An 18,197-nucleotide genomic window follows, 5' to 3' on the forward strand; every position below is an offset into this window, starting at 1 on the left:
TCAGATATTTCCTCAGAACAGAAAATAAAGTGAAAGGCGCGGCGTAAATCGCTCGAGTCTGTCAAGTTTTGGTGCTATCTGTTTGGGCACGAAAACGGGATCGTTCGATATGTAGCGATCAAGGGTATGTTGTCAGAGGAAAAATGTCACGAAAACTCGGGTTTTTTTTAAGTCAATGTTAGTTGGACAACTGTAAATTCAACCCTAATTCGTGGAAGCTTACGTGTAATTATCGATGTGCTGTCCGGAAAGGAGAAGGTAAGAACTGACTCGAACTCGCTCCTGTAACAGTCCAGAATGGCACGGTGCGTGAACCTCCCCCTCCACCATTGTTTTGATTTCGTTCCGTCGCCGCGCGGTTTACGTGCAGACAAACTCATTCATGTTCAGTCTCCCGGGGACTATGGCTTCGTAGACAGCTCACAACGCGACTTACAGGTCCACGAAGGTAATTGTCAACAACAGCGGACTAAACTCCAGAATGGTGGAGTGATTATTTACCGCTGAGAGGACCGAGGTTCACCGAGCAAAATGGCTGGCCAGAAGTTTCGGATCTGTGACGTCAGACGATCAGCACGGGGCCATTACGTCATGGCCCAGCGCGGCGGGAGAGAGGAGGAGAGCGCGAAGTTCAAACGTGTCTACAGGGTCATATTAGGCGGATCAATGTAAAAATTGACGTACATCAACTTTTTAATGAGTAAACTACTGGAAAATAATGATTTCAGGATTTTCTGATGCTGTCCTTTAAGCCAAGGAGCGCCATATTAAGTATCCAAACATAATGAGCCTGTTATTGAGCACTTAACAAGGTGATATCACTAAAAAAATACAAGCTTCATAAGCTGTTTCCAGATGGTTGGGTTATGTTCACCTGAAACCTAAGGTCAGGTTCAGTATGATTCATGTAAGGTTGGGTCTGGACAGTTCTGTTACATGTGTGCAGCTGTCCTTGTAATTGTGCCTGACCCCTGGCATGCCTCAGGCAGTGAGTCAGGAAGCAGATTGCCTTGCTGTATATTCAAGTTCCAACAGGATTAGTTACAAACAGCTGTGACATCTAGATTGAGACCTCCACCTAATTCTCTCAAAAAGAGACTATATAGTCTGATCCTTCTCTCATCTAATTTGGCCCCCAAACATATCAATAATTGTGCCTTTTCATTGTACACATTGTGATTGGTAATCTTCTCTGGCAGGGACATTTGCCTGAATAAACTTTAATCATTGTGATTGCAACAAAGTTGACTCTAATGTTCAGCAGTGCTGACAATTGGTCATCAGTATCTTGTTAAGAGCAACCATCTACTCCTCCATCCTTATACACAATTGCCTGTAATCCTGTGCATTCTTTACAAAATTGACCAACCTGTAATAATAAGAGGTTTCAATGAAGAGCCGAGAGTAGCTTCTTCAAGCATAATGGTAGCATCAAAGCATATACCCTCGACTGTGATTGCCCACATCACATCCATTGTTGCTTGTAGTGTGTTATGGATACGTAACATTGAAAAGAGATATTTGCCAGTACAAGAATGATGCCTATGATTAGAACTGAATATGTATCTAATTGTAGTCCATATCTTTCCCCTTTTGTATCTCCGCAACTCTCAGAGGTAAGTAGCCAGATTTCCTTGGATATGGACACAGTTCAGTTGGAATGTTAGTGTGGATCAGATATATAAGATTCTTGCTCAGACGAATCATAGCCATTGATGCTGTGGCTTTGATTGCTTCAAATAAAATGTCTGCTTCAGAGCAGTTGCCAACACTGTGGTTAGCAAGCGAAAGAATTGAACCAGCAGTCACTACAGAGGATGGTTCATAATGACACTTTGCCAAATCTGGCTTCCCCAGTAGTTACAATTCTTTAGTATTTGTAAAGTTGTAGAGGCAATGGCAGCCCTTGCTGGGAAGGCCAGAAAGATTCTAATCTTTGCCAGAGATCAAGTTTCCACCTAGGTAGCAGGCAGAAACACAATCTGTGGGCATAAGAACCTTTCCAACATAAAAATGCGGCTGCGATATGTTGAAAATTGTAAATCAGTACTTCCCCTCAACAGTAGATGCCAAGGCCCGTGAAGGGCCATGAACTTGAAGGAGGTTAGCCCAGTTGCAAGTTACTGGTAGAAGTGGTGTTGATCAGACATGTGCTATATTTAGTACAGGGCAACCCTGAGGACTCATTTTTCCCCACCTCAAGGAGTGATAATGAGCAGATGACATTGTGAGCTTAACAGACAGGTCACAGGTGGCCAGAACAACTTCAACAAGTCTATCATGTGCATGCAAGAAGATATCTTAGAGCTTTATGTTTAGGCCAGTTGCATGCATATGGTTTGAAATGCTAACTTAAAAGAATTAGCTACACCAGAAAATACTGGGTGCAAAACATATTAGATTAAAGTAGAATGTCAGTCAAACCTAAGCACAAACCTAACTGACTATCTTCAGAGCTGAGATATGAAATTCTACAGCAAAGTTAAACATTTTGAACCAGTAATACACAAGATTTAATTTTTTTCTGACACTTAGATTTCAAGAATAGTATGTTAGATTGTTAGTATACAATAGTAGACTGTGTACACAAATATCAAGGTGCACCCACAGTAAAAAGTTTGGTAGGCAGCTCCCGTTCAGGGTTCACAAAAGTGCATATGCACCCAGTATTTTGCCCTGAGTTAGCTTGATTGATTCCACAAATGATCGAGACAACCATTTTGGTTCCATCTGCCAATCCCTGCTCAACCTTCTTTTATAGCAATTTTTGTAAACAATTGCAAGTCATCAGGAGATTTATTCTCAAGACTTGACAGTAAGAACACTAATGAGTAGGTATGTAATGATTTTATTGTACTCTGATGTACCCCTAACGTTATAATGTAGGGTTGCATTTAGGGTTGATTACAGGTTACCTTGGTATAACCAGAGGATAAGTTCTAATATTGCTGATGAGACCTGCCCTTCTTCTCTTGCCTACATGCCCAGGTCAGGAGGTGATAGCTCTCCCCACAATTATCTTATGCTGTAAGTTATAGATCTTGATGTCTGGGACTTCCAACATCCATGTCATGGAGTAAATTATTAAAATGTATATTCAAGTATTATAATTATGTTTACAAGGTTGTATCCAATGGCATTCTGTGACCAAATGAGCTCTCTGTATAGTCAAGGATGTTATATTCTGTGACAGTTGAATTATGAAAAGATGAGATTCATTCATTGGTGCATTTATAGCAGTCTTCATTGTTTTCAGAAAACTGATTTTTTGGATGGACGTTGTGAAATTTCTATCCAATAAGCAGGAATGGGTCCTGGAGACAGCCGCGCTCAATTAGAAACATGTCCTTCCCATCAATTTTTCCTGGGTCTTTGGTTAAATAGGACAACATCTGGGAGAGATGTGAACTTAACAAGGATGTACACTCAGGTATTGTGATGAATTAAGATTTAAACAAATGTTCTGGTCCTGTATTAAGTGGTCTCAAAGATGGTCTTTTAATTCCCCAGGTTCTTACATTATTGCAACTACAAGAGTCAGAATGTCTGGCATTGCTGTACAGTCCCCCTGAGAGCCCTGTCAGTCATGGCTGTGACCTGGGGTAATATGACACGTCTGATGTATATTCCACCATATATGACAGACTGAATTATGAGCACAGCAGTGTAGAAAATCTATGACTGTAGGCTGAGAGTGTTGGGTTTCTGTAATTGCAATGATGTAGTACTCATTATGTGGGGTTGTAAAAATTAAAGATTTTATCAGGATTAGTCTCTTTTCCTCAAGGTACCTGATAAATCTTTGGGCCATAGAAATATGATTATGCAGAACACTGTTTTATGTACAGCTTTCATTTGACAATGAATATTTGGGGATTCTATGTACGAGGTCTGTGTACTAGAGTATCTTGTATTCATTGTTCTTTATGACTCAAATTTTTCGCTCGTTAAGCCGAATGCATCACACTTTGGCGAGTGTTATTTCATCCTGACCCTGATCCTGTGCCGTTTCCCAGTCATGTTAATTTCCTAAGGGCTGAACATCCCATCTCATCTCTGTCACTGGTTCCCATTATCCCTTCCCCCTGGTTAGCTGTCATTGGAATGGGGAAGATTTGTGTTGTTATCTCCATCTTAATGTGAAAGTTGTGTCACAATTCTCTACTAATGAGCACCAGAGATGGGGAGCTTTGGGAAGCGCAGGAGGAAAATGGTCCTAATTGATTTCTTTTGAAGGGCTCGCCCTGAGGTGGGAGTGACTAGAATTAAGGAATGAGTGACTAAATTTGGGAGAATTTATTATTCATCTTTGTGACATGGGGACAATGTAGAAAGTTTTACTTTTCAAATTTATGTGGTAAGATGATCTTCAACTGTCCAGATTTCTGTTCGGATTTCTGTCTGGATTTCTATCCGGGATACTTCAACTGTATAATGGAGAAATGATTTTTTGCTACAATGAATGACAGAGGTTTGTGCTGTCCATGTACTGAAGTGCTGTTTAGTGGACCATGTTACTGTTTTTAGTGTTTCTTTAATTGCACTATAAATAAGTCATTGTTATTCCTCTAGTACTAGTAGTAGCCAACTGAGCAATGTCACGGGTAGTTGGTTAATAGAATTGTTCCTTTGATAGGGTCCTTGAGAGCTTTAAGTGCCTATCTTAAACCCCCTTTAAATGAAATGTACCTGTACCTTATCTTTGATGTTGAAATTTGAGGTAGAATTTATCTTCCTGGTGCAGGGAGATCATTTTGCGCTCTATGAATAAGTTATAGCAGCATTCTAGCTGCCAACATATCAATGTCAAGGGTGCTTAATGACTAGAATTGTTCCTTTGATAAGGTCGTTAAGGTTTATTTTCTCAGCTGCCGTGCTTGTTAGGTTTTTTTTTTAGTACATATAATGTGTATTCTCCAATTCAACCTTACAGAGATTTTAAAAGTTCAGCTTTAGCAACTGTGCATAGGCAAAGGTAAAACTAAAAGGGGCAATTGTTGCTGCTCAGTTGTAACTTTATCCATTTATCTATTTATGGTATCTTAAGGGTAATGTCCCTTCAGTTACCTTAGTGACTGATTTAACTGCGAATAGCTGTCTTCACCGTCATATTAGTTGGATAGATTTTTTATGACATCAAATTGCTGATGTTATTGAGACATCTGTGAATGGGGTGATTCTGATATCTTGAGACAGAAAAGGTTGTTGTAGATCTGTTCTTTCATACCCTCTCTGAAACTCCTTCAAGTTTAACAACATAAAAATTATATGACATGTTTTTACTGGTTATCAACTTCTTTCCAGGCAATTCAAATCTGTTCTCATCAAAGCCCTTCTTCTGTTGTGGATACCTCATTGATTCTATCTGCAGCAGGCATGACAAGTTAGGGGTTCAAAGATACGGGTATTCCTGTCAGGTGTGCATGATGTTGATCCAGCATCACTACCTATGGATGACAGATAGTTGCAGACTGACGGAATGGCCTACGAAGCCATTTCATAAAAAATTTATAGCTTTATAGAGTCTTGTGATAGCAATCTTTATTTTAGGGCACCCTACGGGTGATACTGCTGCCAAATGTACATGTACATGCTCCTTGTTCAATGTTTATGTTTTGACACCACATATAAATGTACATGTACACCTCTGAGCTCAAACCTGTTAAAAGAACAATGTTGATAGAAAAAAACAGTCTAATTTAAAGCTGAACCAATTGATTTCATAATCATGTAACGTTATCAGCACTTGTCTGTTTTTGTTAATTTATTTCTGTATTTGATGCAAACTAGCTAGCAGTCATGAAGAAATGCCTCCTTCAACCTCCAGCATATGCCTGCTTGGAGGTCCATGTCCACCAGATAATCTCTCCAACCTTTGTAATGTCAATAATTGTCTTTTAATTTTAAACGTTGCATTAGATTTGACCTTTGGTATAAATTAGTGTGGAATAATTTCTACATTTTAAGATGCAGTCGTACGTCTGGTATTTTGATCACAGGCTTAGCTCCGGGTGTGCTGCTGAGTAATGGCCATCCTGCCTCACATCAGCAGTGACCTTGCTTTGATACAGGAGGCAGCACATTGCCTGATCCAAGCAGGGAGCTCACTGTGAAATTATGAGCAATGTACCAGTATTCCGGCCGGGCATCCTGAATGTCAGAGGCAGTAGTGGAGGAGCCATGCTGTCAAATTGTAACAACGTTTCTCCTTCCCAGCTTCCCTGAGGCAAAGAAATTACTTTTTCAGCGCTTCCTGTTCAAAGATAAGCAAGAGCTAGGAAATTGCATTCAAAGTAGGATGTATAGCAGTACATGTGTACATGCATATCAAAAAGCTCATCTACTGAATATCTTTGTCGGGAACAGGTAGTGAAATGCATTGTAGACATGGCTGACCCTGCATTGTGGCCCTTCTGTCAAAGTTAACTTTCTTGCCATCTACACCAAAACCCCTGTTGAATGTACTCAGGGGAGTACCGTATATTCTCGAATAAAGTACGCACCCCAATTAAAGTACGCACCCCTGATTTTGGACAAGTCTTAGACAGATCTTTGGGACTGAAAGGTAAAATGGAAAAACTCAAATAAAGTACGCACCCCTTCTCCACCAATTTTGAACAGACCTTTAACTGGATAAATTCAAATTTATGATGTTTTCCCCAGGTTATTTTGCATGAAATAACCTGCATTTACACTGTCATTGTCTCTATGAACTTGTGAATTGCCTACTGCAAATTATAAAAATCACTGAGAACTGGTAGAAGAAATCAGGAAAAACCAGTTGTACAAGTCAAAGTCACTAACTCAAAAGGATTGTATGCAAATGCAAATCTTATGTAAATCATGTTTAGACAATTTCTTTGTTTCATGTTTAGACAATAACAAGACAACAACAATGTGCATGTTTTGAAACATTACTAGAAGTGTAGCTCCACCTTGCTTTATTTTAGGCTTTTTTTACCATTTCTCTGTGCAGTGACCTCAAATAAAGTACGCACCCCAACTTTGGCAACAACTTGTAGCACCTTTTCAATTTTGAAAAGTTAAAAAAGTGCGTACTTTATTCGAGAATATACGGTACTGCAAATATCTGCAGTTGTCATCTTGATGGATGGGAGAGGAGAAAAGTATCTTTTGTCTGGATCTAGTTTATTAGCTTCCTAGTCTTCGTAGATGAAGTTTAATATAAAATGGGAAATGTGGGAGATTAGCTTGTTGTATATTAAGTACATCTGACAGTGGAGTAGGCTGTAGCTATACATCACACCTGTGCATGCATACACAACTAGTATATCAAAGCTGAAAGCTGTACCTGTTGTTTTGGGAGGCAATAGCTAGCTTGCCGAACTGCAATTTGTAATTATTAATAATAAAACAGCAGACTTTAATCTTGTCCCAGGGTGGTTCATAATTATACAACATGTGAGAATATAGCTTTGTGTGAGACAACAGAAGTAATAAGCTATCAGGTTGTGTGTATCTCATTCTTGAAGGTTCCACTCGTACCTCATCCAGGGAGGGGGATGTTCAAGTCTGTCAGTATCAGGCCATATTGATTTGATTGTATCGATGATGTCCACGTGCACATCAATTTTCGTTTGATTCCAAAAAACTTTGCAACCATACTGTGAATCAGAAACAGTTATTTATGGAGAGATTCAGTCGCCTCCCTACATTGTTATTCTGGGGTTGCCATATTAAACTTAAAGAATCCCCCTGTGGGACATGATCACCTGTCCTGTCATGTGTGATGGGATGTACAAGTATAAATGTGTTACAGGCAGAGACATTACACCCTTGGTACCAGACCATAACGAGCCAGACCTGATTTATTCACAGCTACACTCAATGTGTTCAAGCACAGGGTACAAATTATCATCATTGACTCTCCTCATTTCATAGGGATTTGACTCGATAATGCCTTGGCAAGACACGCTCAGATTTGTTAAAGAATGTTTCATCAAAATCTATAAATACAAGGATCACTTTCCCGTCTTCTACATCGAAAGACATAAGAACAAACAAAAAATATTGTGTGATTACCGTATATTCTCGAATAAAGTACGCACTTTTTTAACTTTTCAAAATTGAAAAGGTGCTACAAGTTGTTGCCAAAGTTGGGGTGCGTACTTTATTTGAGGTCACTGCACAGAGAAATGGTAAAAAAGCCTAAAATAAAGCAAGGTGGAGGGAGCTACACTTCTAGTAATGTTTCAAAACATGCACATTGTTGTTGTCTTGTAGTTGTCTAAACATGAAACAAAGAAATTGTCTAAACATGATTTACATAAGATTGGTATTTGCATACAATCCTTTTGAGTTAGTGACTTTGACTTGTACAACTGGTTTTCCCTGATTTCTTCTACCAGTTCTCAGTGATTTTTATAATTTGCAGTAGGCAATTCACAAGTTTATAGAGACAATGACAGTGTAAATGCAGGTTATTTCATGCAAAATAACCTGGGGAAAACATCATAAATTTGAATTTATCCAGTTAAAGGTCTGTTCAAAATTGGTGGAGAAGGGGTGCGTACTTTATTTGAGTTTTTCCATTTTACCTTTCAGTCCCAAAGATCTGTCTAAGACTTGTCCAAAATCAGGAGTGCGTACTTTATTCGAGAATATACGGTAGTTGTTACCTGAACTGAATTAAAAAACAGATTCCCTTGAAGTTGGTCGTTAAGATCCACTTTGGTGTGGATAATTGATGCTCCGTGCAAACTTCAAATTTGTCTGTTTATCTTGTATAATGTTATTATCTTACTTACTTTCTCTATGCTGAAGTAGCTTTGGGGCACCAAATTGCTATCGGTGACAGGTTAGATGGTATGCCACTTTTAGAAAACATGTATATCTCAGATATTTAAAGCCCACAAATACACAACACACATATAACGTTAGGTATCTTATTCCTCCTCTGTGTTAAATGCCATGCAGAATGATAGGTCAATGGGAATTTGATTTTGCACAGAGCTATAAGTACGTTGGATTGAAATTGTTTTGGAATCAAATTTTAAGTGGCTCGGATGCATTGATACCATGACATTATGAAAGAAATTGAACCTGGCATGGAAATGAGAAGATGGTGGATTACCACAGATTCATTGGCAAACAGAAATAGCTTAAAAGTCCATGTAAAGAAGTTGTTGAAACTGTACATGACCAGTCTAATTGCCATTTACAGAGTGATACTTTACTACATGTAATTTCAAAACTAATTGCAAAACTATTTACGCGCATAATGAATTGCATTCATCCTGTTACAGATAGTGGCATACTACAGTTTACAAGATGTATGTGGTGTATACAAAGATGGAGAAGTAGAATAAAATGAAAAGAAAAGCAACATGTTAGCATCTTTCCCTTCGTTGATTTTACTTCATATATGATTAAATGCACTTTTCATGTACATAATATCTAAGCTGAAGGTTCAGGTAAAACTCACATTCAGAGTTTGGCGTAAATGTTAGCCTTGAAGATATTTCAAGGACATTCATGAATGGAAACTGGAACATTTTTCAGAAAAGTAAGTGCATTACCTTGTGGCAAGTTGTGCAGCATGTCATTTGAAGGCACCATCCTGGGAAGTGTGATGTATAATTACCCAACCACTCGGCTGTAATTTTACCTTTTGAATGCCAATTACATTTCAGATCTTCCTTTCCAGTTTCACTTGTAGATCTGCTTTTACCTTAATTCAATTGAAATTTTAGAAATTCATATCATCAAATATCATCAAATACTGTATGCTGTAATTGTTTTAGCTAATGCAAATTGTATTTATTGTATTTTCCTCTACAGTTTCAAAATGTTAAAGGTATTTAAAGCCCTGCAATATACAAAATGTATTTCTGTTACAAAAGAATTGTAGAAGTGCATTGGAGATGGCTTGGTACTTTGTGTACATGTAGGTGTGTTGATGGTTGTAGACAACCGTACCAAAATACCCTGGGGTATTATAATATAGTCTGTATTCTTTTGCATCCACACATCTGCCATCCCACAGTCTTCAAGGAGATCCTGTTGTTGCAGGCTGGCCTACATCTATATCCATGTGCCGAAACAATTCTCGGGATCCATTTGCTGGACAATCTCTATTTACCAAATGGAGGTTGTTTGGCAAATGGAGGTTGTTTGGGTACATGGATACTACCTGCCTGTCACCATAAGATCTTTTTTGGAGATATGCAATCACTGACACACAGCAAAGTGGAGTTGCAAGAAATCATACCCATATCTAAAACTGTAACTTGTATTTCTATGATTGTATGTAATAGAATACTATAAATGTTAAGTATAATCTGTACCCTTTGCCTCTCTAGGTTCTACCATGTACGAGCCTACTTCAAGCCTCCCCTCAGACCCCCCATGAAGACGGAGGTTCATCTGGCTGACTCATCAGGTAAAGCCAGGAGTTAGTGCCTCCTGATTGACTCTTCTTCATTTTGTACTGCTAAGCCCCTTAAAGCCTCTTTACTCTTTTTATGAGGAACCTCTGCTTTTTCTCTCAGGACCTTCCCCAACATGTGGGTGGTACATGTACTTTAATCTTTTATGTAGGATTTAGGGTAGCTACAGCAAATTATTCAGCAGCATACAAGTGTATGTGCTAGATATTATCATGTCTGCCAATTGGTATCTGTAGTTTATAGATATATCACCCTGGCATTGCCAATGCTGTGCACTGTGTGCTGTCATCAGGTGGGTGAAAACAGTTACTGGGCAAGGAAATGGGTACGGTGTGTTTAAGATAAAAGCAATGCAAAAGGATCAAGCCTCACCACGCAAATTACATTCCTTTTCTGTTGCACGAGATAACAGAAGGATGCAGTTAGAATATATCACAGTGATTTGGTGCACATGCTGATAGAGGTTACGTGTAGGTACTGTGTGGGTGTATTGATTGTCCCACATGTATGTCAGGTGTTGGGACCAAATGGGGGAGTGGAATTCTAGGGGAAAATACATGTATCATCAACCCAACTATTAAAATCTAGTAATATTTCCATCACTCCCCCGGCATCAGCAAAATTCGCAATTTTTTCTAGTAAGATGTTCTCCAGGCTTTTGTCCTCTGTTGCCTTACCCACACTTTGTTGTCATTTTTTAAAAACTTCTAAGAAATTGAAGTCATTCCAGGACCATGGTGTTGTGTTGGTTTGGCCTTATTGAGAGGCTTACATCAGTATAAGAACTTGGAGACTGCAGATGGAAGAGGCGTTCACTTAGTGGTGGTTCATCCATCATTCAGTGTTCCCTGATCTACACTGTGCTGAAGGCAACTACGTGTAGCTGTGTTTGGTTAACTCTAGGGAATTATTAATGGGAACTGTCCAAACTTCTGAGTGACTGGTTCAGCGCTTGAAACCATTCTGTCAAGGGCTGGCATGAAGAAAATCAGATAGATAGTCCCAGAGAAAATATCTGCCATACGGTATATATTGTATGATGTACATGTATACAATTTCATGTAGTTTTCCTGTGGCTCAGAATTTTTCAAAATCACATCTTCATTACTTAATGTGATGGAATTCTTTTTCAATAATCCATTTGGATTATACAATTAATGAACACTTGTAACAGATCTTTGTATTCAACCAGGTTTAGTTTCTACATCCATTTTGAAGGTTGAACAATCCCAAAGGTGTGTATAGTAGAGTGGACTCATTCCTCAGCTAACTGACATCAATCGCACCACAGTCATCCCTCAGTAAGACATCTGGACCAGTTTAAGAATCCCAAAGCAGGGCTTGAAATACATTTTTCTGCATACCTGCACAGGTGCAGGTAACATTGGAAATTACCTGCACCAGACAACTTTTGCCTGCACCACTGAGAATTTATCATACTATAACGTGAAGTATTACACAGTATTGATCATTAATAAAAACTGTTCATAAACCATTGCCATTATTTCTTTTATACTTCATAAGTGGTAACAGTCAATGGAGATAGTAAAAGTTCACATCATAAAACATGTATATATAAACCCAGTACTTGGACCAGTGCATGCAGGTAGGCATCAGAAATACCTGCGCAGCTTTAATCTTACCTGCACTATCCTGCATATGCAGGTGGTATTTTGAGCCCTGCAAAGGTATATGTTATGATTCCACAAAATTCCACATCAATCCACATACAAGCAATGCCCCACTCATGTATACTACACAGCATACTGTTAATGCAGAAACTTTTGTAGTGGTTTAATGTTCGCTGTTTTCGCAGTGGCAGTTTAACAGCAAACTTAAAACCACAGCGAACATTTTTCCATGGCAGTAAGAGACTAAAGAGCATGGTGCTACCGCGAATTTAAACCCACCGCGAAAAGTCCCTTTTCCTGCTACCGCGAAATAAAATTCCCATGAACTTAAATACATTTACAGTATTCAGTACTGTGGCAGCATGAATGGGTGGAGGATTGAGCAGGATGAGTGATGTGGCCCAGTTGTGAGTAACCTAGATGCAAAGTGTGCCTCAGGGTCGTTGACCTGAGACCTCCATTGCATTTTGATAGACAGACACAGTAAATGTGAAGTGCGATGTGTCAAGAATAAACCAAGCATACCTCATCACAAAGAGCGAGTAAAGTAGTCTTCACAGTGCTCAAATTTAGTGGCTGAATTTACAACATGTTGTACGTGCCAGTAAAATGTACCTCTGAAGGAGGGTTGAAATTTGCTAAGCTACCGGGAGCACTTCCCTCCCTTCTATTGATCCTCTAAAGTGTACATACAGGGGAAGGGAGTGTGCTCAGCCAGCATGTATAATCACCATGACTGTGGGGAGAAGTAGCCATTTCCATCCATTACACCTTGTTAGTTTTCACCCTGACCTCCCTTTAAACCATGGAAACGTAGCAAAACGCTTTCAATTTCTTCTCTGTGTTTTACCGGCACTACTGGCATAATCATACCTGATAACCTTTTCAAATATGATATTGGGGATTTGAGTGTCGTTGATATAAAAAGGTGGGAAGCTAGTGCATGTACAATTAGGGTGACCTTGAATGTGAAATGAAATGTCTGAAATTAAATGGAAGTAGGTTTACATCATCCTTGTAATGTTTTCTGTAAACATTAAAATTCAGTTTGTTTGTCCATTAGTGATACTAAATGTAGTATCACTATTCTTCCTGGAGTCCTACAATTCATAAAACAGTAAATACAAAACATAAGCAACAAATCTTGTACAATAAGTAAACAGAAAAGTAACAAAATCAACTGAGGTAACTTAGAGTTAAGAATTTTTGTTGATAGTTGGACATTGAATTTTGAAATGTTTGTTGATGTCTAAGATTTGTGTATTTTCCTGCAGGATATGAACATGTGTATCCAGCGCAGGTGAAAGAGGTGACCACGGGTGTCAGTAAAACCTTCCAGATCCTGTACAAGAATGAGGAGGTCACCGTTAACGACATCTTCCTCTTCAAAGTGCATGTACTGGTGGACTCAGATAAGGTTGGTGTAAAGCTTGCTCTATCAAAATATTATATTGCAAAATGAAGCCTGTTGTCAATGTATACACATAAGGTCGAGACTTCTTCATCATCTTTAGATAACAGTTGTAGATATGAATGCCAGTGGAGCTCCGTTATTCAACCGTGGGATGAGCCATTCCAATTCATTTCCGTCTATGTTGACGTGATTCTTTCTGGAGATGCCAGGCACTTCCCAAGAAGAGGTGATTACATTCACTCCCGCTCACTACCAGCACAATAGCTGCTGATTGCTCTGAGCAGGTGCATTGTAAGACTCAGACAATGTGGACAAATTCTAAAGATTCTGCACATCATTATTACAAATTGGCATGTACTTAGAAAGTTCTTTAGAACATTTCAGAAACTACTGGGGAAAATACAATAGTATGCCCAAATTTCTGTGTAATAAGTAAGTATGACAGCTACTTTTCACAAGGCAGGCTAAAAACAGCAACGAGCTTAAAAGAGGTTCTATGTTTAATTTGTAAGCTCCATCCAAGAGAAATTATGTACTGAAGCTCCCTCTTAAGGTTACAAGTAGTACTGCAGGTCAGTCAGATTGATGATGTAGGGCTTATAAAAATAATCACCAGGTGTATTTTGCCAGCCAGTAGGTACCCATTATGAGTAATGATGATGCCTCTCACTTTCCAGATTGAAGACACTGTGGACTCAGCTGCTTTTCAGCTTGTTTTAGACCTTTGTTTCTCTGAAGAAAGGTGAGGAAACTTCAAATGATTTGTTCCTCATAATAAATAGGTATTATTCTCCACACTCTGTTGATGGCAAGTCTTACTGCTTGATCTATCGTAACATTGTCTAGTTGTTTGTTCCACATACACGTATTGTATTATAATTCACTTTGTCTCCATGGTATAAAACTTTCACGGTCTGAGAAAATTTAACTTGTTCTCGGAACGAAATGTTCACGTTGAACAAGTTATATGTTATCATCACCAGGACGAATTATTTGTATCGGTAATGATATGTTCATGTAACACTCATCACTCAGTCATCACCATGAAAACCGTGAACATAAAAGTACATGGAAAAAATCAGGAATTACAGTATTCACACACTGTCATACGGAGAGCCTGGCAGTTCTGTAGGGTAATCATATCAAGCTGTAGCTGGGCATGTAAGAACTTTTAGCATAACGAACCTTAATGATTGATAGCTATATTACTGATACCTGTACTAACGTTTTTGGAGATTCACCGATTACGTTTATGTTAAATTATGGGATCTACTATGCACCCTACATAGATTAAGAGCAGTTCATAACAGTGTACACAAAATGCACCAATTATGCTCTTCGTTGATTGATATTAATTGGTTACATTGTGTAAGACATTGAAATGGCTGATTATACTCTATGTAAAAGGGCATGCAGGTCCCCATAGATACATGTGTATTCCATGTTCTAAATACCAATCAAGACTATTTTAGGAATACCAGAGTTGCAAATGACTATTTAGGCTTGAAGATTAAAATGAATAAAAGCTAAACCTTCTTCTTGCATCTCAACCACAGTGCTGATAATGCAGACAGTCTGCAGGTGGTGAGCAGTAGGGTACTGAAGCTCCACCTATGTGCCAACAAGGGACTGCACCACCATGCAGTGGTCATGTTTGACTACTTCCACCTGTGTGCCATGGAGGTCACCGTCCATGGGTGTCTGGTTACCCTGCACCAGCCCATCATGAAGTGAGTGATAGATATGCATTTTTGAACTCATATGTTCGTTTGTATGTATAGTTGTAAAAGACCTAACAATAGTTGCTGTACTTTTGTTGTGTCAAGAAAGATTGTTATTTACCTTAATGCGGTGAAGGGGCATCTGCATGGTCCCGTACTGTACTGTGCTAGGGTCACAATGACTCTGTCAGGTAGCCTACTTGTGGCCTTTCCACAATTTTTATTATCTTCAATATGTAACCTGTTAAGGTAGACTTTCATTACTCAGTAGATAAAGGAAGCATGTAGTTTACATTTATTGATGTTAATCGGAGGATAGTAACCATCCTCCAAACCCGTACACATAATCACCTGTCAGATTACTTTCAACAATGAGATTTTTTAATGATAAGTCCTGTATATCATTGCTCTACATTCATATACGAACAGATTTCAAATCTTTCTGATGTACTTTTTTATGGTACCCAGAGAGGTCTGTGTATTTTTGCCTAATGCCTTCATATTCCTGTTGGAAGGAGGTGTTAAGAAAGAAAGAGGAAATTGATGTGAATGTCAGTACATCAGCATGAATGATATATGTTGTAACTCATATACTTTCCAAACTGTCTCTATCTTTTCTTCACTACCTGTGCACACTGCAGAATGCGGTAAGCACTTCTTTCACCAGTGCATGCATGAAATGTGCGTGAACAAGCATGTGAGATCTTGTCATGATAGCATTTTTGGCTTTCAGGAAAATTGCAGAAATGAAAGACTCTAAGGTTAGATATGATATCAAGCCATCTTCTGAGTTGTATCAAATTTATCTACAACATATGAGTTCTTAATTCCAAAAGGTATGAAAGACAACCAGGCAGCAAACAGTCCCAAATCAGTTAAAGTCAGATGTACAAATGTACTTCTAGACGTTCCAAGATTATTTTTCATACATGAAGGGTTTTCTCACAGCAGCCTAGAAATGTACCTGTATTGAGATTAAACTTGTTTTATTTCAGTATTCCAAAGACAGCCAAGTCTGGCTGGTTGAAGGGTCAGTCAGCAGGCACCAAGCTCCCACTGGTGTCCCTGGAGTCTATACTGTTTGGTGCTGTCAACATGAACAAAGCCATCATGCCGGTAAGTCTGCAGGTTTTCATCTTCTCTGTCTGCCATATTTTTGATTAAGTTCAACTCAGGTTTGGTGTATTTTTGTATAATAGAGATTTATGTTAATTGATTATTAGACGTCTATAATGGATATGCAAGATATGCTAGCCTTTCTTTCTCAGTGCAGGGTCAGACCAAAGACCAACTTTATGTGGCAATAGCCTTGCAATAGCCTTGCAGAGACCACCAACATTAACATAAAGCTGATTGTGCTCCTCTCTTGTTGTAGGCCCCTAAGGGTGCTGCCCTAGCTGAAGCCATGGCGCAGGCCAGAGACACACACAGACAGATGTGTGCCGCCCTCCTGTCCTCGTACGCTGGCCTGCAGGAGATATACCAGGAACTGTTGGGGAAGACACCTGATAAGTACCTGTTCAGATTAGGTATGTGTGGAGTAGGCAACAAAGTTCCTTGTGATTGGGTTGCACCTACACACTATTAGGTCACACTAACTTAATTCTATGGATGACAATCATGCTATTGTGTGACAAGGGGCCACAGTGTTTTTTAGAGTAGGCAAAAATCAATGTGCGTGCGAATGTCATCCATAAAATTAAGTCAGTGTGGCCTTAGTCATGAAAATGACAAACCTCATGATTCCTTTTTGTACTTTGTCAGATCTTTAAGGCTGGGAAAGCATCTTAGTCTTGGTCCCACATTCTAAAGCTGTGTTTGTTGCCCATTGATCTATGATAGTTAACATTGACACTTTATTTCTTCGACTTATGCAGAGGTCATGGACACAGATTCCAGGCTGGAGACCTTATGTGAGGCCATGAAGGTGAGATTATATTCCTCATAGGAAACAAATGTAATGACTTTCTTTCCCCTTATTTACTTCTTTCTCCTTAGTTTAATGTAAACATTACATTCTTTAATCTTAGCTTAATTCTTATTTTGACAATATTAAATCAAAGAAGACAAACATTTTATAACTCAAACTGGAAATTGCTTGATATCCTCAATGAGCTTGCAGTATGAAAAACTAAACATCTAAGATACCATCCATCAATCACTGTTCACTGATGCCGTAAGATGCCAAATGCAGTTCAAACATAATCTCCAGGGAGATTTACCAATCGCATAAGATAGTATGAAAGCTGGCTAAAGAGTATCATTGACCAAATTAAAGGAAGCCATCAGCCTCTGGTAGCCAAACACACTCCTAGCCGGCTTTACTCCTCTGGCAGCTTTTGATACTATCTTATTTTACCGTAGGATCTCCTTGGAGATTAGTTAATACATAGCATTTGTACCTGTCCCCAGATTGTGAAGACCCAGGACGAGGCTATCCAGACGGTGACGTCCCACCTGACCCAGCTGTGTGCGGACCTGTGTGCCCTGTGGACACAGTTCCTGGACATGGTCACTACCAGCACACCTATAGCACAGTACCTGTCAGACAACAACCACCAGACACGGGTATGCAGCTTAACACATTTTTCGAGTCACCACTAGCACACCTATAGCACAGTAACTTTACCTGTCAGACAACAACCACCAGACACGGGTACGCAGCTTCTTTAACACATTTTTCGAGTCACCACCAGGACACCTATAGCACAGTAACTTTACCTGTCATGATCAGACAACAACCACCAGACACGGGTACGCAGCTTCTTTAACACATTTTTCGAGTCACCACCAGGACACCTATAGCACAGTAACTTTACCTGTCAGACAACAACCACCAGACACGGGTACGCAGCTTCTTTAACACATTTTTCGAGTCACCACCAGGACACCTATAGCACAGTAACTTTACCTGTCATGATCAGACAACAACCACCAGACACGGGTACGCAGCTTCTTTAACACATTTTTCGAGTCACCACTAGCACACCTATAGCACAGTAACTTTACCTGTCAGACAACA

At 39.2% G+C, this 18,197-nt stretch overlaps 1 protein-coding gene across 1 annotated transcript in view; it reads left to right on the plus strand.

The window, feature by feature from the left end:
* The window catches only part of LOC118409089 (protein FAM135A-like), a 34,076-nt gene that overhangs the window by 4,230 nt on the left and 11,649 nt on the right, over window positions 1-18,197 (plus strand). Inside the window, exons 2-9 of the mRNA XM_035809954.1 lie at window positions 10,323-10,402; window positions 13,315-13,457; window positions 14,132-14,196; window positions 15,011-15,184; window positions 16,171-16,291; window positions 16,551-16,704; window positions 17,053-17,102; window positions 17,588-17,743. Of these exons, the coding sequence (XP_035665847.1) occupies window positions 10,323-10,402; window positions 13,315-13,457; window positions 14,132-14,196; window positions 15,011-15,184; window positions 16,171-16,291; window positions 16,551-16,704; window positions 17,053-17,102; window positions 17,588-17,743 (943 nt within the window). The remainder of the gene's footprint in view (window positions 1-10,322; window positions 10,403-13,314; window positions 13,458-14,131; window positions 14,197-15,010; window positions 15,185-16,170; window positions 16,292-16,550; window positions 16,705-17,052; window positions 17,103-17,587; window positions 17,744-18,197) is intronic.

The sequence above is a fragment of the Branchiostoma floridae genome, chromosome 2, assembly GCF_000003815.2.
Source record: "Branchiostoma floridae strain S238N-H82 chromosome 2, Bfl_VNyyK, whole genome shotgun sequence".
Lineage (NCBI taxonomy): Eukaryota > Metazoa > Chordata > Leptocardii > Amphioxiformes > Branchiostomatidae > Branchiostoma > Branchiostoma floridae.